Raw genomic sequence first — 23258 nt, 5'->3', positions numbered from 1 at the left:
GGAGGGAAGGAGCAGAAGAAAATCATCCCAACTTCAAGGACGGAACAAGTGATTGTTGCAGATCAACACATGTTAACAGGAGCGAATAGTAAGGAGTTCAGGAACCCACATACTGACGTACGAGGAAGTGTAAAGGTGCTGACACAACGAGAAGATAAGTGTAACATGATCATGCAGAGTAAGCGGATTCTTAGTCTCCATACGATGGCGGTAAGGTTAGCGCACTCCAGAAGGAATGCTGACAGTAATGGAATAAGAAACACGGGCGCTAGAAAAAAGGCGAGGGGTGATAAAAAGAGAAACCAAGAGTTAGGAAATGATAGGGAAGAAAGTAGTGAAAAGAAAAAAGGTGCGAGTGTAAGTGGAAATCTAGTATGTGAAAGTGAAAGCATGGGGGGGAAAAATAAAAGTGGAATAGAAGAAGAAATAAAGGATATAGCAGAGATATTTGATACGTTTAAAAAAATGTGGATGTGATCAAAAAGTGCAAATAAAGGGAAACAGGAAAAATCGAGAAGTATAGGGGAGAGAGAAAGTGTACAAGCAGACGTGTAGAATAAAATATAAGGAGGCTATTTATAGGAAGTGAGAATAGTCACAATGGATTAAGTGTAAGCAGAATAGTGAGAAAGTGAAAGTGAGCGCAAATAGGAATGAGAGAAAATAGTGAGACAGGGTTAAGAGAAGTGAACAAGTGACAGCATAAAATTAGTACTAACATTTGAATGTTGGAACAGTAAATGAATACAAGAGAAAGATAGGAGAAAAGGTCAAAGAACAAATAGGACAAATAATTAAATGTATGGGTGCTGAGCAATATGATAATTTATAGAGACAATTTGAAATTGAGAGTTTAGTGAATAGTAGTTAGAGGATAAAGGGGGTGTGAAAGTAGTATAGAATATTAGATATATTAGGATTAAGGAACAAATAGAGAATAGCAAATGAAATGTACGAGAAATACTGAAGGGGAGTTTTGACCAAATAACAAAAAAAGGTACATAGCGTAATTGGGAGTATTTGTGTAGACGTGTACTGCAAATAATGTGTTATTGTAATAATATGTTAATGGTGGCACCGGATACAGAAATGTGAGGTACACTATTACATGTAAAGAAGTGCTGTGACGAAATATATCATATCATATCATATCATATCATATCATATCATATCATATCAAATATTGGAACCAAGAAGCAAAATGGGTTAAATGATTCCAAATTGCGGCCATTAGAGAACAACAACAATAACAGTTTTTAATCAAGAGGATTTTATATAAAATGATAGTTATAAATGCCTCGAATGTTTTTATAGTTAAAAACTGGCAGAATAACATAACTTTTACTGAACAGTGCTAGGTTTGTCTGTAAATTATATTAAATTATACTAAAAAAAAACTTAATAAACTTTCACTGCAAAATGGAACATTTATTTTATTTTTATCTTATTCACTATCCATCAAGGAAATGCCAACAACATTTTTAAGACACAAATGGCATTTTCTTAACTTTTCATTTACAAATGAGTAATTACAGTATATACCCGAATAATCCCCGCAAATTTTTTGCAAAAATTGACAGCTGAAAATTGGGGTGCGGATATTATTTGCTGCAAGGTTAGTACCCTGACCTTGAAGCGATAGCATGCATAGCTTTAAGAAGTGTGGGATTACCAATTCATCGCATGGCACAGAAGACAATATGCTGTGGCAAGATGGCGATGATTACAATTCCGATGCCAACAGCAATTTTGCCAGTGATGACAAAAGTGATGATGAATGAGACAAGTTATTTTTTTATCAATATTTTGCTGCTTTTACTCATGCAAGACGCAAAATTAAAATTATTTTTCTTAAGTTTTCTTTTTCTTTTATTGTAGGTGCTGGATTGTGTTGCAACATGACCAATATAATAAATACATCATGTAGCAATTTTTATTTGTAATAAAAGTGAAAAATAATTTTTTTATTAAGATTTCTTTCCATAAAATTAGGGTACGAGGATTATTTGAGTATATACAGTAATCATTCACAAATTACTCCTTTCACTATGTTTATTAAACTCTATGTAAGATACTCAATAATGTAGCTGCGTTTTAGACCTAATTTCCGCACACAATTTCGATTCTCAATCATGTACAAGCAAACTAACACACTGTCCTATATTCAAACACAGTGAAAGTCAACAACACAAATATTAGAACATTAAACAAATCAATGAAGAGAAGCGTTATATAAAGACTACAAAGTAGTATTTTCATATTTACTAAATCTGTTGTTGTTTTCTAATGCCAGGCGTTTGACAATAAAGTCATTTGACCTCTTGCACTCCAATATTTTTCAAAGATATCATGGCCAGCCACTGAAGCACAGATTTTGAGGTGTTCCGAATCCATTTCTTGGTTTGAGTTGCACAATGGGCAGTTAGGGGACTGATATATTCCAATTCTATGCAGGTGTTTGGCCAAACAATCATGGCCTGTTGCCAATATTTACTAAATCTACATATTACTCTGTGAAAAGATTTATTAAATCTACATACTTAGACTTCAACAAACAAAATTTGATAACACAATCTCAAGGGAAAAAATGGAACTCTCTGCATCATAACCCACAGTTAATTCCCGATTTACCACGAAAATCGTCTGTAGCTGCATTTAGATTGGCAACAGGCTATGACTGTTTGGCCAAACACCTGCATAGAATTGGAATATATCAGTCTCCTAACTGCCCATTGTGCAACTCAAACCAAGAAATGGATGTGGAACACCTCAAAATCTGTGCTTCAGTGGCTGACCATGATAATATCTTTGAAAATTATTGGAGTGCAAGAGGTTAAATAACTTTATTGTCAAACGCCTGGCATTAGAAAACAACAACATTTTACGACATAAAATCTGAAAAACAGTTTATTTATATTGCTGGAATAATAGTATGAAAGTGGAGTTTTATGAAGCAAATAATTTTTTTTAATTTCAAAAGATTATTCAAATGTATTTTTTTCACCCTTGTCTACCAGTATGAATGAAAGGGTGCACTATTTACTTACCACTCAACCATATTTTCTTCTTTTTCAGAGTCTGCTGACGTGTCCAGAATTAGCCGCCTTGTTAGATGAGCCTTATGATACCTCATGAAGACATCTTTGTTTTGGACATACTTCAGTACTAGTAACTGTGGGAAAGATTATTTTAAAATATGATTTCTTTGATAAAATGTAGCGAAGAAAATATAGAAAAATATGGTGTGTTTTACTGACATTGGCCCCAGTCTTTAAGGACTCGCTTTCTTATTGAAAAATTATTCATATCTAATCATAGCAGGTCAACTGAACCAACTCACTTTCTGTAAAATCATACATGTGTCATCATGGCAGAGTCAATTGTCAATGGAACACACTTTATTATTTACATTTATTTTGTACATATGTTTTTCAGAGTTCAGCAAAAATAAATAGTAATATTCACCAATTAAACATGAATGTGGGATACACAGATTCTTACCACGTCTTTCAACTTGCTCTCAATCTCGTCTGACGTCAACTTCTTACTAAGAGGAGTTTTTCTTAAAAGCATATCACAATAATTTGCTAGTAATTCGGGACATTTTGACTCTGGTTGAGATTTCATGCCAGCACTCTAGAAAAAAAAAAGCCAAGTAGTAACAATTTATGAATGAATAAATAAATAATATACACTAGTATAAATCTACGTAAGAATTGAACAACACATGTATGTGCATGAAAATGTGCGTGCACAACATAGGCATATCCACATATATGTAAACAAAATGCGCTCCAGACTAATGGCATACTGTGCTTGTCTTATGACTATGACAATGACAGTTGAAATGGTGGAATGATGCAGAGAAAAAAGGAATACCCCAACAAAATCTGCCTCAATTTCTTTCTTCACATTAAATTCTACGATTTTATATTATGGACTATCAGGTGAATGTATTATATTAACTTACTTTACTTACTGGCTTTTAAGGAACCCGGAGGTTCATTGCCGCCCTCACATAAGCCCGCCATTGGTTCCTATCCTGAGCAAGATTAATCCAGTCCCTACAATCATATCCCAACTCCCTCAAATCCATTTTAATATTATCTTCCCACCTACGTTTCAGCCTCCCCAAAGGTCTTTTTCCCTCCGGTCTCCCAACTAACACTCTATATGCATTTCTGGATTCGCCCATATGTGCTACATGTCCTACCCATCTCAAACGTCTGGATTTAATGTTCCTAATTATGTCAGGTGAAGAATACAATGTGTGAAGCTCTCCGTTGTGTAACTTTCTCCATTCTCCTGTAACTTCATCCCTCTTAGTCCCAAATATTTTCCTAAGCACCTTATTCTCAAACACCCTTAATCTCTGTTCCTCTCTCAAAGAGAGAGTCAAAGTTACACAACCATACAGAACAGCCAGTAATATAACTGTTTTATAAATTCTAACTTTCAGATTTTTTGACAGAACTAACTAACTACTAATTAACTACATTTTAATATTATCTTCCCACTTACGTCTCGGCCTCCCCAAAGGCCTTTTTCCCTCTGGTCTCCCAACTAACACTCTATATGCATTTCTGGATTCGCCCATACGTGCTACATGTCCTGCCCATCTCAAACGTCTGCATTTTATGTTCCTAATTATGTCAGGCGAAGAATACAATGCGTGCAGTTCTGTGTTGTGTAACTTTCTCCATTCTCCTGTAACTTCATCCCTCTTAGCCCCAAATATTTTCCTAAGAACCTTACTCTCAAACACCCTTAATCTCTGTTCCTCTCTCAAAGAGAGAGTCCAAGTTACACAACCATACAGAACAGCCAGTAATATAACTGTTTTATAAATTCTAACTTTCAGATTTTTTGACAGAACTAACTAACTACTAATTAACTACTGAAAATAAAGCTTATATTTAAAAATTTACTGATATCACTTTTTTTTTTTTATTATTATCTACTGTAGCACTTAAAGGCAACTTAGTGGCACTGGGGGAAAAAAAACTTAAAAAAATGATAGTCTATTGTTTCAGAGATTGTTATTTCATGGAGGATCTTGGCATGAAACTTGTTGCAAAATTCATTCCTTGGATCTGTTCCAAGAGCAAAGAATGTTGTACACAGAACTTGCATGAAATTGCTATAGTCCCGACGCTGTTATTTCCAGCATGACTCCGCCTCTTTGCTTACGACTTAGAAAGTGAAGGCTCTATAAAGTCTAGGTAGGTAGTATCGTTAGCCATTTTTGTTCTTACGTAGCTGAGCTACCATACGAGGAATCTATTTGCCACACTGTTAAACATTATCATGTCGTAGCTCCTATGATAATAAATCAAACGCACTGTAATTCAGCAAATAATTGAGCGGCAAATAACGTCTTCGTGTGCTTTCTGCGAACGCCAAAGAAAGAGCTAAAATGGCGGGCGATTATATTAAGTATTTATCGAGCCTTAAGAAATGAATCAGCGAATCACAAGACGCACACATTTAAGTGTAGCTGACCTGCAACGCGATTGGCTGCTGGAAATTAGAGTGACGGGACTATAACAATCATTCAGGTTTTCTCAAAATGGTCATAACCAGAGACGAATCATAGGTCTACAGCTAACGATCTGAAACAAAGTCCAGTCTTCCCGCTGAAAAAGGCATGGCAAAGTCAAGGTGATGTTTGTTTTGTCATGAAGATGTTGGCCATTACAAGTACACTAAAGAACAGACAAGTAAGGGTTACTAAATAGTAGTTCTTGCTACCTTAAAGATGGAATAAAAAACGGCAGCAATTGTGGATAATTAGTGACCAGAAATTTATTGGAAGTAAAGAAAACTAATCATAATCACCTTAAAAAATAACAACATATTATTACCTGTTTACTTGGCAGTTCTAGTCGGAACACTTGTGTGTCGTTCACGACCTGTTTGTAGGCTTTATCTCTGGCAGTGAGAAATCTTGGGTCATCGTTGAAAGCCTCTTTAACAAGCAGGCTGAACTGATTGAACAATTCCAACAACCTTTCAACATATTTTTCAGAATCCTGCAAAGGAAAGTAAAATGTGAGTGTAATAGTTTCTACATGTTCTTCTTGCTTCCTCCAGCATTTTCATTTCAAGGAAAGAAACTATTTATATATTTTTGGTTCTACTATCCAAAGTTTTGAATTTATTAAGATTTCTGTGAAACCAGTTTCTTCAGTAGAGTTATTAGTTATTACACTTTAGTTTGTGACAGGACTATGTGCTGAACATTCTAATAGTTTCTGTCTGAGAATTTCAGTTCCAGTTTAAGAAATCGTAACAAAGTGGAATGCTTATTTAGTAAAATCTGTGAATAAAATTGTCATTACTTTTGTTCCAAATGTTTGAATTTTATGTTCTTGAACGCTTTACATAGTGGGTGAATTTGGTCAAGTTCAAGCTTGCTCACATTTGCTTAATATTATTTATGTAATCAAATAAGCATTACAGTAGAACCTCTGTTATCCGTGGTAATGAACGGGATGGACTGAACAGTTGACCGAAAAAATCGGATAAACCGTACCATGAAAGATTTTGTAATTTTATCCACGGTCTTGTATTTAACTCGCTAGGTAGTGGATCATAAGTTCACTTTATTTAAGTCTGGTTGTCAACGACGGGTTTTTAAGGACAAGGAAGCCCTTAGTAATGACTGTCTCAGGAAAGATAAGAATAAAGAAAGTCTCATGTTGTAGATTTACATACTCTTTTACACTTTATCCTTGTTTTTTTTTTTTTATTAAATCGCGCAGTTGAAACTCCAATCTCGTATTCTGATGAAGATGAGCCACAGTTACTATTTCTCAAACCATTCAATTATTTCCATTTCTTTTTCGATTCTTAGCACAACACGTTTTCAGTTAACACCCGTATTAGACATTTTATATACAAGTTATATTATAGAACGGCAATTCGAACAGTAGACAATGCTCTGTAACGATAAAGGCTTGTAATAACTTTCTTGCAAAAACATATGTAGAACCTACTAATATGATATACAAAGAGTACTTCAAATAAGTTACTTATTTCTGGGGGGGGGGGGGGGGAAGCGAGAAATAGACAGTCGGATAATCCGCCAATCGGTTAACAGAGTGACGGATAATCGGGGTTCTACTGTAATTCTTTTTTTTTTGAGTTGGTTATTTAACGACGCTGTAACAACTACTAGGTTATTTAGCGTCAATGAGAATGGTGATAGTGAGATGATATTTGGCGAGATGAGGCCGACGATATGCAATAGATTACCTGACATTCGCCTTACGGTTGGGAAAAACCTCGGAAAAAACCCAACCAGGTAATCAGCCCAAGCGGGAGTCGAACCCGTGCCCGAACGCAACTCTGGATCAGCAGACAACGCCAAAAGTGCCGTTGTTTTGGTATTGCCAGTTATTTGGGTGCTGGATACCAGGGATTTTACTGTATATTATTTTTTAAGTTTCTTTAGAGTGCGAAATATGCGAGAAATTGCTTTTTTTTCTTTTTTACGAAATATTCACTGAAATTAAAACATTTTAATCACCGAAATCAGAATAAAATAATCACCATAAAATCATACCGCTAATTATTATGAGCAATCTTTTTCTTACCTGGGTAATAATATCGGCAGCAGCTATCATTTCTGCCAATCCAGCACTTACTATGTGATCCTCTAAGTCTTTCAACATAGGGGCTATACCATCTGGTACTCTATCCATTAGCTTGAACATTAACTGGAGCCCTGCAAAACATAAAAAATTTAAACTTCATATCAGTCTCGACTTGTAAGAGTTGGCATATGAGCTATTCCATCTTAAATCGACCGAAATATAGAGAAAATTGACCTTACAATTTCTAAATACAATGAAACTTTTTTCGTACGTAGAGAACTGTGATACAATGCTTTGTGCAAAGTTTGAGGCATCAGAACTTCATAGTGTTTAAACTAAAAATATTTAAATTTATCGTATTTTCATAAAATTAGCAACTTTAAACTGTTGTAGCTCCGAAACCCTTTCACCCAATGACCAAATCATGGTTTATTTTGATGCTGAGAAATTAAAGTTTATATTGACATATAAACAGATTTTCTTACTTTTTATGGAAATGGAGAAATTTAGATTTTTCTATTAAGACATATTTTTAAAATATATAGTTAGATTCCGCATTGAAAGTGCAAATGAACACATTTTTTACTGATGGCACATTGATAAGAAAGTATTGAAAATATCAAATAAAGAAAATAAATAGTACGCGCGTGAGCTAACCAGCTGACTGTGAGGCGGGAGCTAGCCTAGGCAAGCAAGGCCAGGAGACATAAACACGTGATGTGTCGTCTAGCAGTCATGGCTGGGCTAGCTTTATCACAGGTTTTCATAAACACAGGAGTAAAATGACGCCCAACGCTCGCATATCTTCAGCCCTCGGCCAGTGCGTGCGGTAATGTGCCATTCAAGTCCAGGCGTGTGAAAATAATCTATTTAATACCCTCGAAACTTATTGCCGTAACACTAAGCAAACAATGCCGAATCCCTCTTAATAACGCAAGGTTTTTTCTCAATATTTTTTTTACATTTTTACAAATGGGCAAAAAGCCTAAAAGTAAGTAAAATCAGATTATCTGTCTCTCTGTATACAATAAAAATAAGGATTACTTCTCAACATAACCTACCAAATGAGCTTCAAAATGAGCTCTCGTTCAATGTTCTGCAGTAAATGGTTCCAGAGTTCTGAGTGCTGAAAGAGGCTTGTTTTTATAAAATACACTAAATTTGTCGCTCAACAATACGAAAACCGTTTGACTTTCGATAGTATCTTTTTGAAAATGCACTCTCCTCAGCATCTTGTATAAATAGGGAAAAAATTAGAGTATAAAAAAATGCGAGGTTTTTTACTGATCGATTTCATATGGAATAGCCCATATACAAGATCTTGAATTAAATGGTTTAATTATCTGTATTGATTAATAAATAATTGTAATATCATTTCACCAAAAAAAATCTCTGAAATTAGAAAGAGATCTTACACTTTGGAATATGATTTGCATTGTAAGATGTATAAAATAAAAATTGGAGGAGAGAGGAGAAAATATCCATCATTAAATCACAGCACACGGCAGGCTAATCGAAGTATATTATTTCAAGAAATGTTTATGCCATGTAGAGCTAGATGTACTGAACAGAAAGAAGGATTTTCTTGCGTTTACTTGAGATTTTAAATCTTTTTATTTCCATAACATAAAATTAACAGAACATTTGTAATGTCAAAACAGCATCTACAACTTACTTTCTGTTTCGTTTCCTTTTATCATACCAGCACATTCTGCCAAAATTGTCGATTTGAAAGTTGAAACTAGGACATTTACACAGCACTCCGTAAGCTGAAAACAAAAATTAATAAAATACAAGAAACCTCCACTATAATTAATGCAAAATATATCAAATTAGAATACAGATTTCACAACCTCATTGCTGTTGAAGAGGTAAACCACCAAAGAGGAAAGTATTACACAAGAAAAAGATTTTCATGACTCATATGAAGTATACTTACAACTTGCACAGATCCACTACATGACTCCAGGTACTTCTGTGCACGTTGTTCTTCTTCCCTAAGTTTGGCATCTGCGTACCTCATGTAGTTTTGAACACCATTTGTTTGGAGATACTGTGGCGCTTTCATTTTATAGAAAGCTTCTGTTGCTTCCATGTAGGCTTTCTCAAAATTTTCCCGATAGATCTGAAGTTTATCTTCAGCATTAGAACACAGATTTACTGAAATAGAAGAAACAAAACTTATTAAGGAATGGATGTATTTACGAAATAGCCCTCTAAAATTGACTTTCTACAAGATATTTTCATGGATTATAAATTCATAGATACAGAATCGTATCTATATATATATAATTTGAACTGGTAATGGAAATTACGGGAAAACAGCTGAACGGATTTTAATAAATAACCCCTCATTTTGAAGCTTGGAACTCAAGTTTTCAGTGAAATGTCAATTTTTCAACATAATTTTCCTATTTTCCAAAATCCATCTGTCGTCAGTTTTGAGAACTAGCTAAACTAGCTAATTGCATTTCAGAATAAAACAAAACACATACTACAGTAAACAATATTACACGAAGGCCATGATCTGCAAGAATGCTGACATATTTAGAGCTCAAATTAAATTGGTTATTAAAAATTTAACTTACTAAAAATAATTTACAGGTTCGATTCTGTGGTGTGTAATTTTCTGGGTACAGCTGTGTATTGGATATTAAAAACTACAAAACTTGAGGTGGTTTGATGACATTATTACCATTAGAAATGAAATATTATTATAGTTAATGCCATGATGTGACTATTTTTCATTAATTATACATATTAATGCTACATTGATGATATGAAAGTGAAACTTTTGGGGTTATGTAAGTAGATGTAGAGAATAACTTAAATTAAATTTTGATTTCTATATTTTACTGAGTGGCGGCTATATAGTATATATAGTATATGTTACTTACATAAGATAATAACATTATTAAAAATAAAATATTTTTATAGTTATTAATCAAGTAGGGTTGGGTCTTTTTCATATATTTAATGGCGGTGTGGTGTAGATATTTATATGCGTGGTTCTCTTCAGTATTGGCTCAAGAGAGAGTATGTTTTAATATAATGGAAGCAAATAACTTTCAGAATGTCTGGTATTCTTCATTGAAAATAAATCTGAACAATGTTTATTTGAACATCTAATAAACTTAGTTTGCAGCATTTGCTGCACAAGCCACTAGTTTAATTTTAAAATGCGGAAGCCATGCTAAAAGTTTCCCAGATTGGATCTATTTTCAGATTAGAGCAGATAGAGAACCTATCCAACATGGCCACTTAAAGCTTCAAAACTAATTCTATATTACTTATTTTTAAGTTATATTAATATGAAATTGAGTCACTGCATGTTAATGTCAAACTAACTTTATGTAAATGGCAAATTATAGTGACTAGAGTAGTTTACAACCATGCATCAGCATAACATTGAAAGAGACGAATGCAATTCATTACCATAAGATTCTCTGACTCCAATTACCAACTGTGAGTCAAATGCTTCTCCATTTCTCTCTGCATGGACCAGTTTCATGGCTGAATCTTGTAATCGTTGTTTGATGTCGCAGAAGATGCTCTGATTCCAGCTATCCAACATTAACTAGAATAAATGAAATTACGCGCATTAAATATGCATGGATGAAGTAACCAGTATTTCGTTGACAATTGACTGTTATAGCTCTCCTTGACAAACACTGCTTTATTTGTAGTCTACTATGTAAATACATGAATTTCATCACAGTGCATGTGCTGCAGTGGTTTAGTGTAATTACTGTAAAGTATTCACTAGAACAATGAAATTTACGTATGTATTAATAATCATTTTAATAATTTATTTCTTTAATCTGGCAGAGCTAAGCCCAGTACGTCTTTTCTTTCACCCACCCACACTCTAATTGCATACTGTATGTTTGTAGTAATTATTACATTACTATCTAGAAAAACAACTGAATAGACTACAGTGGACTATAGTGGACTTTATGTTGTCAGCAAACAGCTGGATACATTAAGAAGATTGACATACTGTGTTGTATTATGAATAAAAACTCGTTTATTATGCAGGATCAAATACCACATAGCACTCTCACACCCCATATTATCTGGATTGCCCTTGCCCGTATAGTCCAGATAATTTGGACTCTTCTGTATAATGTAGAGTGAAATATGTTCCCCAACAACTGTTTTATAACAGGCTTTTACTGAAGCAATAACTTCGGTATGTCCTAAAATTTTTATTTTCTACGACTCTCCTGGCTCCGCTTGCAAGATCGACGATTAGTACATTCTCTTTGCCTGCTATATCGAATTATACATGATTCCACACCCAACTACCTTGCCTCTCGGTTTACTCTCCTAGCTTCACATCATAATCGTAATACACGTTCACAGCACAATCTGTTGCTATCAATACCACGTCATCAGACATCTCTGTACTCAAGTTCTTTCTCAATAGCCATGGCCCGCTCATGGAATTCGCTGCCGCTGGAAATCAGGAGTAGTCTTAGTCCCCAGTTGTTTAAAATTAGGTTGTTTAGAAATATTTTAAATGCACAGAACTAGTTTTTAGGTATAATTTTTATTTATTATTATTATTATTATTTTACACAGTCATTACTTTATTTTTCCATTAACACTAATATCTAGGTAATTGTCATTGTCTCAATGTAACACGTGCTGTGCTGATCATACTAATTGTACTATTCCTTTAGTTGTGAGATTATATTCATATGTACTAATTCTTTTTTTTTTTTTTTTCTTTTAACTTAATACTTGTATACTAGAATGCATTTTTCTGTTTGTGTTTATGTATTCAGTCTCTTTTTTTTTTATTACATATATATTTTTTTTATTATTGTTATTTCAAAGTTAATACTGATTGTGTATATGTATTCAATCTCTCTTTTCTACTTATGTTTATTATTATTTTTAAGTTCATATTTGTATACTGGTATGTATTTTTTCTGTATGTGATTTGATCCTGGTTGAGTGGAAGAAAAGGCCTGATGGCCTTAACTCTGCCAGGGAAAATAAAACTAAACTAAAACTAAAACTAAAACTAAAAATGAAAATATTGCATGGTTTTCTTGCAGAAGGTAGTGTTTTATATTACATACTTCATCTTACAGTGGTGAAATGCCAGAAAAAACTGTCCTATATGAAGAAATTAAATAGAAAGGGCTTTTCGTTTAACACAAAAGGATAACAAACTGCCAAGCAAAAATTTCCAAAATTTTATTACGGCCAAGTGAGGAATATTGTTTAAGAGAGAGGGTTAGCAAGAGGGTGAGGTATTGTAACTGTATGTAGGCTTTAAGCGCGCAGATAAGGAGTCGAGTAAGAGAGCATAACAAGAGGGTGGGGTATACTAAGGTATGAAGTATGAAGGGTTAAATGCGCAGTTAAAGGGTCGAATACCAATACTCTTCAGGTTATTGGCACCAGTGAGTTCAATGACCAAGATGTTTCATTGCTGTTACAGTACATTATTGAAAAATACATCGAAAATATTCCACAAAAATAGCGTATTATGCAGGACTTGAGCACAACAAACAGGGTATTTTATAAAGGCGTTATATATGAAATGTGCAGGGACCGGACAAAAGAAGTGTATTACATGGGATAGCGTTGTCTTATCGAGGTTTTAGTGTATAGAAAAATGGCAATTATTGTTCATACCTTCCTGACTATACTTTCATCATTTTGAGCTTTCTTTTGGACAGAAGAGATGGTCTTGCCAGCCAGGGACGTTTCCAACTGCCGGAAAGGTGTAGGTAAGTAATTACACTGGGTGAAGAACTTCCTCCACTCTGCAATGTAAGCCTTCAGCAGAGCCTGATCCTCCTGATGAGACAGCACTCTCTGCAAACAAGAATGCACACAGCATAACAAACAAAGCTTTGTCCAGACAATTAAGATCAACAGTAAGAAAGGAATTAAAAAAAAAAAGCACGCACACACACACAAAAAATGATCTAAATCAACAATAAGTATTTGAAATCTCGCTACTAATTATGTTTAGGAGTAAAGACTTTCAATAACAACAAAAATTGTAACTGGATTTTAGGATAAACTTTAGTGACACACGAACAAAAATATTATATTCGTATATCACAGTCATTGTATTACGTGTGTCACATGTTTTTCTTGTAGAATTTGTAAATAAATGAAAATATTGTCCATATAAAAAGTTGACTGTTATGTGATGTGTCTCACTTTTACATTTATGAAACATTAAAAAATGAAATGGTTTTGAAGAAATTTAAACAAATGTCCATTTGAGCGTGACACACAAACTCTCAACCTTTCATTGTAATAATTGTAATCAAGCACGAAATAATCATTTTATTACAGTTTCTATGCATATATTAACAAAGATCTGAACTTCATTATTAATTGAATTTAACATACAGAAGTAATTATTTATTTGCCTTAAATGTGCATTCAAATATGTGATTTCTAATAGATAATTTCGAACTCTTAAACCATAGACCTCATTGTGCTTTTTCTCCCATATACGTGTTGTTGCACAATCAGTGTTGTCATAATTAAAAAAATTCGGATCATAACGAAAAAAAATGACATATAACAAGCAGAGATTCGTGAGATTTTTTTTTTTTTGTTTTTCAGACCTATTTTCAAAGGGAAAAAATGCATCTTATATGATGGCAAATACAGTATTTCCAAAAACTTTTACGCAGTGAATGATTACATTTCAACATTTATGTATAAGATGTGTATTTTCACTGCCTTATGCAAGAAGAAGCAGAGAAACGTACCAACAGGCCAATATGAATTGTACTAAAGATTAGAGACTACACTCTTTGATAAATTTACTTCTTATTTCAGAACACTATACTGTGTGAACAAACATAAAATGGTAAAACTGTAGGCCTAGTTTCCTTAGATTATTACTTTTCTACTTTTAATACATTCATTTTATTTTATAACTCCAAATTCTCCTACCCTGTGAATTATATTTCCTTCCAGGAGAAAAAAATACAATTCTAGTTCATTGTAAGAGTTTGACACATCATATAGGCTAAGCTTATAGTGAGACATCATAACAAAGGGAAATAAAGGCGACTAATTAGTTAAAGTACTAAAGTTATACGTTTAAATATGTAGGCTAATTACAGCACTTATTTACTTTTATAGGCTAGCATAATATAAAGAAAATGCATATGCCACTGTTGATAGTGATTCTTCCATCAGATGGGAACGTTAAGCCTGGTGGCTCTCTTGGTGCTATTCAACAAGAGTAGGCTACGTGCTGGCACCAGGTTTCCCCTTCTCCCTTTCTCATCTTCATCATTATTCTCACCCATTCCCTACACTACACTTACACATACACTCACCCTAGTACACGACATAACTCTCCACAGTTAACCTACACATCTTGCGTAGCGTGACCCGCCAAACTGATGTGTAACTTGAAAAATGGGTCATAGTCCTGCCATCTATCCGCAATATGCGGAACCCGAATCAAGCAAGTGATGTGGGTAGGCATTAGATAGTTTTATAGGCTATTTCATATCTCATTATAAAGTGTAACAATCATTAAACAATAAAACGTTAAACTTCTTTACATTTAATAGACATTTGTAATGGAACTTCATATTTTTCATAATTTGTTTCCTTTCAGTCCGAATGTCGTAATTTATTGCATATATTTTTTCCTTAAAGTATTAAAATCCTTCAGTTCCCGTTGGACGACTTTCATAGAATAAGCTGCCACTTTAGTTATTACAACTATATAACGGGGCGGATTATTTAACCTAACCTAAAGTCATCAGCAATTAACTCCCTACTTATCTGACAGTTAAATGAAGTCACGACATGATGAACAACAAATATCACCTGTTGAGCTTTCTTGATAAAATCCATTATGTCATCTCTCAGTGCATCTTTCACTTTGGGTGGTCCTTTCTCATCCCACAAGCATACCAAGTGAACAGAATAGAACAGTTCTTGCCATTCGTATTGCGTCACTGGTTCTTGTTGTAATAATTTAAGGATAATTGGCCTCATGGCTGGCCACTTATCCTCAAACATAAGTTGTCCCTTATCCTGAAACAAAAGTTTTACAGCTGTATATTTCAAAATGTCAATTCATACCATGAATATGCATTTTTAAATGCACATTTTCAAATGGCTGCAAAAACGGTATGGCTATACAAAATAACGTGATATCATACACGTTAAGGGAATTTTACGACAATAATTTAATGTTATATACACTATAAAACACGATCCATTAATATTCCCTTCATTGGAAATCACCTCACTAATAAACAAGACACCATGGGGAAAATACCATTACCATATAATGGAATAATATTCGCTATTACAATGATGATATCAATTAAATCGTTATTCCACGTTTTAAATATGCTGTACTTATTTACTCCACAACATAAGATATAATCATAATTCTTTATTTTCACACCGGCTTATGCTCCCTACCTTCAACATCGCCGCCATGACAGTTTTAAACGTAATAAATTGAGTTTTTACTTTTAATGAATATGATTGACTTTGATAAGGAATTCTATAGAACATTAATTCCTGCTTAATAAATTTCAGGCATTTTAAAGTATTTTTAAGCTGGTTATATCTACTAATATAAAATATTTACAAATACTAGTATATTAATTAAACTTGTTGTAGAAAGTTTAAAGATGGAGGGTGATAAGTCGGATAAAATTGGTGATGACACGAAGAAGAAATCGTATGCAGGCATTCCTGAGGCTGCCTTCGTAGTAAGTCGATATTCCGGTGTATTATTACTATTAGTAGTGACATTTTCATATAATTGTTTTACCTTAATACATGCTGTAAAGAAATAAATGGTTGAAGCACCTCTCTACCTCCATTCTAAAGACATGTTTTAGATTCGACGATAGCTTCATTATACACAATACATAGTAATTCTTCTTAAGAGACTACATACATACGTCTTGTTATTTAAAGGCGCATATTTAAAGAATACTAGTTTTTATATTTGAATGTTCTAAAAGGTTCCATTTGCATACGAATCTTTCATCGTCTCGTGCAATCACAGCTAGCCTGTAGAAGCATTTAAATGTAGACATGATTTCAAATGCAAATAAAATAAAACATGCAATATATTACGATGATAAAGTAGGGGGATTCCCAATTACTAAATTAATATTTCAAATTAAGACGCAAGATGATTAATAGATATGCCTAATAAATCAGTTTTCCAAACTGTGCCGCACGAGCGCACGACCCATTGGGTAAGAGAGCTCCTATGCAAACCTGTCCCAGGTAGGCTAATCATATTCCGTAGGCTTGAAGGCAGTAGTGCGGAACGCCCGCCCCGAGGAAGCTAAGCTGTGAAGGGTGGAGATGGATGGGTCTGCGTAGGTAAGCGTGTACGACACCGGACGTAAAACCTCTTGTCGCCCGCCAACAGATTTTAAGTAGATGTTGGAGTGGGCCCTGTCTGCATAACAACTGCGGATAACTTTCAGAACACGGATTCCTTTCTTTCCCTCTCACTTCAGAATTCCAACCGTGTGCACACAAAATGAATTGTTGGTATTGAATAGTTCCTTTTCATAAGTATGATGTTGTGCATTTGACAAACGGAGACAAATCTGTTCTTTTTAGTATTTCAAGTGAGAAATCCGTATACTGAAAATTCCCAAATTGTATCTGCTAGGTAATAAGGTTGCTTGGATATTTTCAGGATGATGTTGATGCATTTATGGCTTTAGAAGAAAACGGCGGTGATGTTGACAAAGTTCTTAGAAGATTGGATGAACAGCATAGCAAGTATAAGTTTATGGAATATAACCTTGCTTCGAAAAGACGACGGTATGAAATGGTTTTTGTGTGTAAAGATTTGTTTATGAATTACTAACTAGAATTCCTTATATTTTAAACAATGAAAATAGATTTTTTACCTACATAGGCAACATCATTTCTGTACTGGTATGTATATGTGGGCGTACCTACTATGTTCAAAGACAGTTAATTTTATCATGTTTTTAATATGATGGGGATTATGTCAGTGTACAAATATTAGAACAGGTTTCCATTTGCCTATTACCACAGTCTACTATATACAGTCGCGAAGCTCAATATGTAGTAAAAATGCAAACATGGGTAGTTGCCCACCACTAGGATCGCTACTATCGCCTCATCATCGCAGATCTCTCTCCTAGTAGACGACAAAATATGTTACAATTTCGTTGTGTTCTTTTGGAAAAATTAACACCTTCCTTCCATTATTGAAATATTAAATGCATAAAGTTAATTTATTATTTTAATGAAGTATATTAAATTCCACCATAAACTCGAAGATACCTGCAAGAAATAGGTTAATATTATTTTTGTTTGTGCAAAACGAACTGAAATTTACTATAATCGCTTCACTCATTCAAGATTATAGCGATAATTAACTATGAAACCAATAAATATTAATTTTCATTTCCCTTTACAACAATAATAATGGAAATATGAATTAATGGAGTAACTTACGTGTACCGATACTTGTAGTGTAGGCTTACGTAGTTAACAAAGTGGGATGAGGTTAAGCAATAATAATCACACCAGAATTGGAAATAAAACGTGATCAATAAATTTTATTGTAACAGACTTTTTCTACGTCTCTAGTAAAGTAACAAATAAAAATAACAACAAAATTAACAACTATAATTAAAAACATATCCTTTGAAAAAAAAAAAAAGTAGGCCTAAGCAATAATAATCCCACCAAAATTGAAAATAAAACTTGATCAATAAATTTCATTAAAATAAACTTAATTTTTCTACGTCTCTAGTAAAATATTATTATTCCAATTATTGTATTTTAGTCATTAACATTTTCATTACAACCAATAACGAACATTTCACAAGCATCAATGTGAAATACGCAACGAGCTAGCACTCGATGGAAATACGACACAGTCCAAAGTCGACTGTGGATGACAGTCTATTGTTTCTAGTTGCTAACCGCTTGGAGCGTTTTATCACGAGATTTGCAAAATATCACCTCAAGCTTCGCGACTGTATATAGTAGACTGTGCTATTACTGTGTGCAGATTCAGTGTTACAGAATGTTTGATATGTGAGAATATCTGCTTTCACGTACAATGTGGAAGTAGGGAACGTTTGTATTTAGTTTAGGCTACATTTAATCTGTTACCCCTCCACTTTTATAAAGTGTATTCATGATACATTGTCTTAAACAGGAATGGGAAACTCTTATTGTAAACAGAGCAGTCATTATGGGTATCTACGTACAACAGCAATTGTAACAGAAGAAGCTAAGCCCTTCAAGAGTGGCTGTTTCCCTTCCCTGGTCTTAAATAAGACCTTCCCACTTTCGTATATGTCTTTGAATTTTTAAGAAATGTTTTATGCTAATAAAATTTAAGCATTTAAATCATAAGTTTACAATGTGATTTGGACTATTTTAGGAGTTGTTGATAATATTTGAAAGTTTTTGAAGTCTAGGCATTTACTAAACTGTATTTTTCTTTTTTTCGTCTTGCGACAGGTTGAAGAGTCAAATCCCTGACCTGGAAAACTCTCTGGATATGATCAAACTGTTACAGAAACAAAGTGACAGTCCAAAAGAAATTGAAACTCAGTTTCTTCTCTCCGAGCAGGTTTATGTTAAAGCTCGAGTGCCTCCTACAGACAAAGTGTGTTTGTGGCTTGGCGTAAGTACTATTAGAAATAATGTGTGTGTTACCCTGATCACAGACCATGCATTTTTTTTTTAAAGCAAGACGTAAAGCGCTGCAGCAAGATCGTTCTTTTATTATATTTGCTTCACCGTCGCTGCAGCAGCGCTGTAGCAAGTGTGCAGCAAATCAAAACTTCGCTTTACGAGTTTGCTGCACGATCCATCATGGCGGAATGCGTGTTTTGACCTTTTGCAAGGTTTATTGTTAAAATCATCTAGTAAAAATAATTCAATGTCATTATCATGGAAGTCGATACTATTTAACATGTTCGGTTAAATTTATTACTCCAGCAATAGAAACCAATATTAATTGTCCACCATTTTCCAGTCAGTTGACCTATTTATGTTTTTTTTCGACTCTCGTTTTGCTGCAGCAAAGCCTAGATCTAGGAGCAAAGGCATGAAGCGCTTTAAAAAAACTGCACAGATATATATCAGATTGACCATTCCCATGTTACGAAATAGCAACATAACAAAAGAAAACAACCACTAGGATCTCCACTGTCGAAAATCAATTTATTTCACTTTGATTCTGGCATACACTACTTTTAACACTTGAATATAAGTAATTGATTAACTAGCGGAGGCAGAGAAGTTCGAGATGACGCCGAGATCTAGTAGGCTCTGAGGATGGTGTGATAAGCACTGAAACAGCTGTAAGCCGCACAAACTTACATAATTAACACGAGTAAGTCCGCTAGTTAATCAATTACTTGAATTTATTTGGTAACAACCGCTAGATGGAAATACTGTTGCAAAGTATTACAACAGTCTAGTATATAGTCACGAAGCTTGATTTATGAGGGTACTAAGAACAACAGACTGTGCCGGTATTACTTTGCATTGTCTGTAATGAGGCGATAGTAGCGATCCTAGTGGTTAGCAACTATCTACCGATGCATATTTACTATTTATTGAGCTTCGTGGCTGTATATACTAGACTGTGATATTACTCCATGCAATTCCATCAGGATTGTGACTTTTTTTTGCAGTTGCTAGAAGGAAGCATAGTGAAATTGATAAAAGTTGTCTTGAAAGTGCATTAGGCTGATCAATCTGATATATATGTAATCAATGATATTGCATATAGGCAAGTCAAACATAAGGGACCAACATTCTTGCTGTCTCTTGGCACTACAGTCTGGCAACTAGTGAATTATTTATTTAAGGAAATTTGGAGATAATCTTACCTGAATTTCAGAGCAATTGCTCAAAATGTTCATTACTTTCTGTACACATTGTTAGTGTGGGATACTCATTGGAATTCTTCTTCAGCATACAGAACGCAGAGTTTGGCCATTGCTTCCTTCACAACTAATGCTCATTGACCTCTATCCCTGGTGTCATCCTCCATATCATCGTCCACACCTGTGGAGTAATGGTCAGTGCGTCTGGCCGCGAAACCAGATGGCCCAGGTTCGATTCCCGGTCGGGACAAGTTACCTGGTTGAGGTTTTTTCCGGGGGTTTCCCTCAACCCAATATGAGCAAATGCTGGGTAACTTTCGGTGCTGGACCCCGGACTCGTTTCACCGGCATTATCACCATCTCATTCAGACGCTAAATAACCAAAGATGTTGATAAAGTGTCGTAAAATAACCTACTAAAATAAAAATAAAAATCCATATCATCTTGCTACCTTATTCGCTGGAACTCATCCCATTTAAATGTACAACAGTTCTATCAAAAATTGAACCTGTTTCTCGTCACTTATTAAATTTAATATATTTTCATATGTTTCAGGCAAATGTAATGTTGGAGTACACTCTGGAAGATGCTATGAATCTCTTAGTGAAAAATATAGATACAGCGAAGAAGAACTTGGGATATGTAGAGCATGATTTAGATTTTTTGAGGCAAGTTATCCTTAAGCAAATAAAACAAACTACAAGAAGTTGTCCTGTTGTGAATCAAGAATTTCACATGAATATATTCACACTAATCTCTTATATAAGCAGCAACTACAGTTATACAAACTTGACCATTTTAAAATGGTGTAGTTATTGAGGTAGTCATAATATGCAAAGCATTATAAATCAAATCAAATTTTGGGAGAGGAGACATTGATTTGAATTCGATGAGTTGCACTAATTGCAATTAATAATAATAATAATAATAATAATAATAATAATAATTCTTTATTTATACTGGCAGAGTTAAGGCCGTAGGGCCTTCTCTTACACTCTACCAGGTCACAAAGTATACAAGCAGTTAAAATTTAACGAAAAGTTAAAGAACAGAATACGAACATATTACAAAAAAATAATAGCATAATAAAATCGACACTAAACAACATGAAAATAATACCATAATAGAAAAAAAAAAAAGAAAAGAAAGTAAAATACATTGGAATATAGTGAAAGCATCTCATTTAGTACAAATGGTTAATATGGAAAAACGTAAGGAAGAATATATCAAAATGGAATGTATTAAAATAATAATAAAAAAAAAGAAAAGAAATACGAAAATTAAATAAAATTCACGATAAAAAGGCTATGATAATAAATTCATCGGCTGATAAAGAGAACAAAAAGGGGGGAAAGGAAGGAAAAAAAAGAAATATATAGCCTATGTTTTTACAAAACTATGGCAGAGAAAAGGGCTTATAACTGAAAGGAATCTAATTAAAAAAGTGCAATTTTAATTTATTTTTGAAACTAGACAATGTCCGACAGTCACTGACATGTTGTGGTAGAGAGTTCCAGAGATGAGCTGCAGAGACGGTGAAAGATGAAGAGTAGAAGGATGTTCTGTGTTTAGGAATGGAGAGTGTGATATGGTGTTGTGAGCGAGTATCTATTTCGTGATACGAGGACAAATGTTGAAAACGAGAAGCTAAGTAGCTCGGGTTAATTAAAAACTAGCATTAATACTAGCTCTGACATAGTATTAGTATTTATTTATTTATTTATTTATTTAACCTGGTGGAGATAAGGCTGTCAGGCCTTCTCTGCCCCTCTACCAGGGGATTACAACTATAATATGAACAATAAAATTACAATTAATATTAAACTCAAGCGTTCAGATATAACTTGAGTATTGCGTGGAGACTACAGTTATGGGTTCGAATCCAGACTAAAGCATGACTGATTGTTCATTATAAGTGTGATGTCTTTTTTCTTAAGTACATGAGCAGGAGAGAGAATATACACAATGCAGCAGACTTTTATCTGATTTTATTTCCATATAGATACTCTGTTAAGTAGAGATTTTATTATATTTGCAGGGACCAGTTCACAACTACAGAGGTTAACATGGCTCGAGTATACAACTGGGATGTTAAGAAACGACAGGCTGCAAAATCCTCCTCTTGAAGACTTGAAAATTGTGCATAATATATGATAAAAAGAAAAAGCTTTATGGACTAACCTTTTGTTCATCTTCGGTCAATTTGTGACACCTATTCTAACTTACAGTACACATTCTAATCTTACAAGGACCAGACTATGCTTCGGTTTGTTGAGTTACCTTCCACTAATACGAAATATAATTGTGACTTTAAAGAGAAGAATTTCGTTGCTGAAGTGTGCATTTTTACTTGCTATTAGAAGAGTGTACATTAAAAAAGTTAATATATTCTCTGCAAATTGCAGTATAATTAAGTATTACACATTCGGAACTGAAATTGACCAATTTACCTTTTACTGTAATGCTGTGTGTCTGTTGATTATATATAAAAAATAAAATTTATTTGCTGAAATTTTGAGTAAAGTGTGTTCCTTTTAGTAGAAATGTAGTGATGGGACTTATCTTCTAGTTTAGCAATGTACAGAATTCTACAGGGACATCATTTTATTTTTACTAACATTTCTAATATTAACCTGGCTATACCTTTGGATCAACGATTAAGAACTGGAAACACCGTTTGCTACCCTCTTCCACAACTAGAGTTCGATGATACTGGCGTAATATACAAACAAATCACTTTACTAGGTATAGGAGGGAAGAAAAGTAGTTCATCAATTTA

The 23258-nt window shown here is 34.0% G+C and overlaps 2 protein-coding genes across 3 annotated transcripts in view; one reads left to right on the top strand and one right to left on the bottom strand.

Annotated features, from left to right (window-relative positions):
- The window catches only part of Cul5 (cullin 5), a 36877-nt gene extending 20744 nt beyond the window's left edge, over positions 1–16133 (bottom strand). The window contains exons 1-10 of one of the 2 annotated variants that reach the window (XM_069838973.1): positions 16038–16133; positions 15432–15641; positions 13251–13433; positions 11034–11175; positions 9538–9758; positions 9274–9367; positions 7599–7729; positions 5865–6032; positions 3502–3636; positions 3048–3172 (exon numbers count right to left, since the gene is read on the bottom strand). In XM_069838973.1, coding sequence (XP_069695074.1) covers positions 3048–3172; positions 3502–3636; positions 5865–6032; positions 7599–7729; positions 9274–9367; positions 9538–9758; positions 11034–11175; positions 13251–13433; positions 15432–15641; positions 16038–16133 — 1505 coding nt within the window. Of the gene's footprint in view, positions 1–3047; positions 3173–3501; positions 3637–5864; positions 6033–7598; positions 7730–9273; positions 9368–9537; positions 9759–11033; positions 11176–13250; positions 13434–15431; positions 15642–15894; positions 16014–16037 lie in introns of those variants that run through there. The other variant, XM_069838974.1, reaches the window with a different exon arrangement.
- Positions 16066–22991, top strand: mgr (prefoldin subunit mgr). The gene is made up of 5 exons (XM_069838975.1): positions 16066–16333; positions 17287–17414; positions 19101–19266; positions 21035–21147; positions 22518–22991. Exons 1-5 carry the CDS (start codon positions 16253–16255, stop codon positions 22603–22605), a joined length of 576 nt encoding a protein of 191 aa, XP_069695076.1. The 5' UTR covers positions 16066–16252; the 3' UTR covers positions 22606–22991.
- The last annotated feature ends 267 nt before the right edge of the window (positions 22992–23258 follow it).

This window comes from Periplaneta americana, chromosome 11 (genome assembly GCF_040183065.1).
Source record: "Periplaneta americana isolate PAMFEO1 chromosome 11, P.americana_PAMFEO1_priV1, whole genome shotgun sequence".
Lineage (NCBI taxonomy): Eukaryota > Metazoa > Arthropoda > Insecta > Blattodea > Blattidae > Periplaneta > Periplaneta americana.
This window is presented reverse-complemented; position numbering and strand designations above follow the sequence as displayed.

Bases quoted from the DNA above. Each gene is read 5' to 3' on its own strand.
- mgr (XM_069838975.1), top strand. From the start codon at position 16,253: ATGGAGGGTGATAAGTCGGATAAAATTGGTGATGACACGAAGAAGAAA. The intron at 19,267-21,034 runs GTAAGTACTATT...CATATGTTTCAG, and splicing joins AAGTGTGTTTGTGGCTTGGC to GCAAATGTAATGTTGGAGTA. The intron at 21,148-22,517 runs GCAAGTTATCCT...TTATATTTGCAG, and splicing joins CATGATTTAGATTTTTTGAG to GGACCAGTTCACAACTACAG.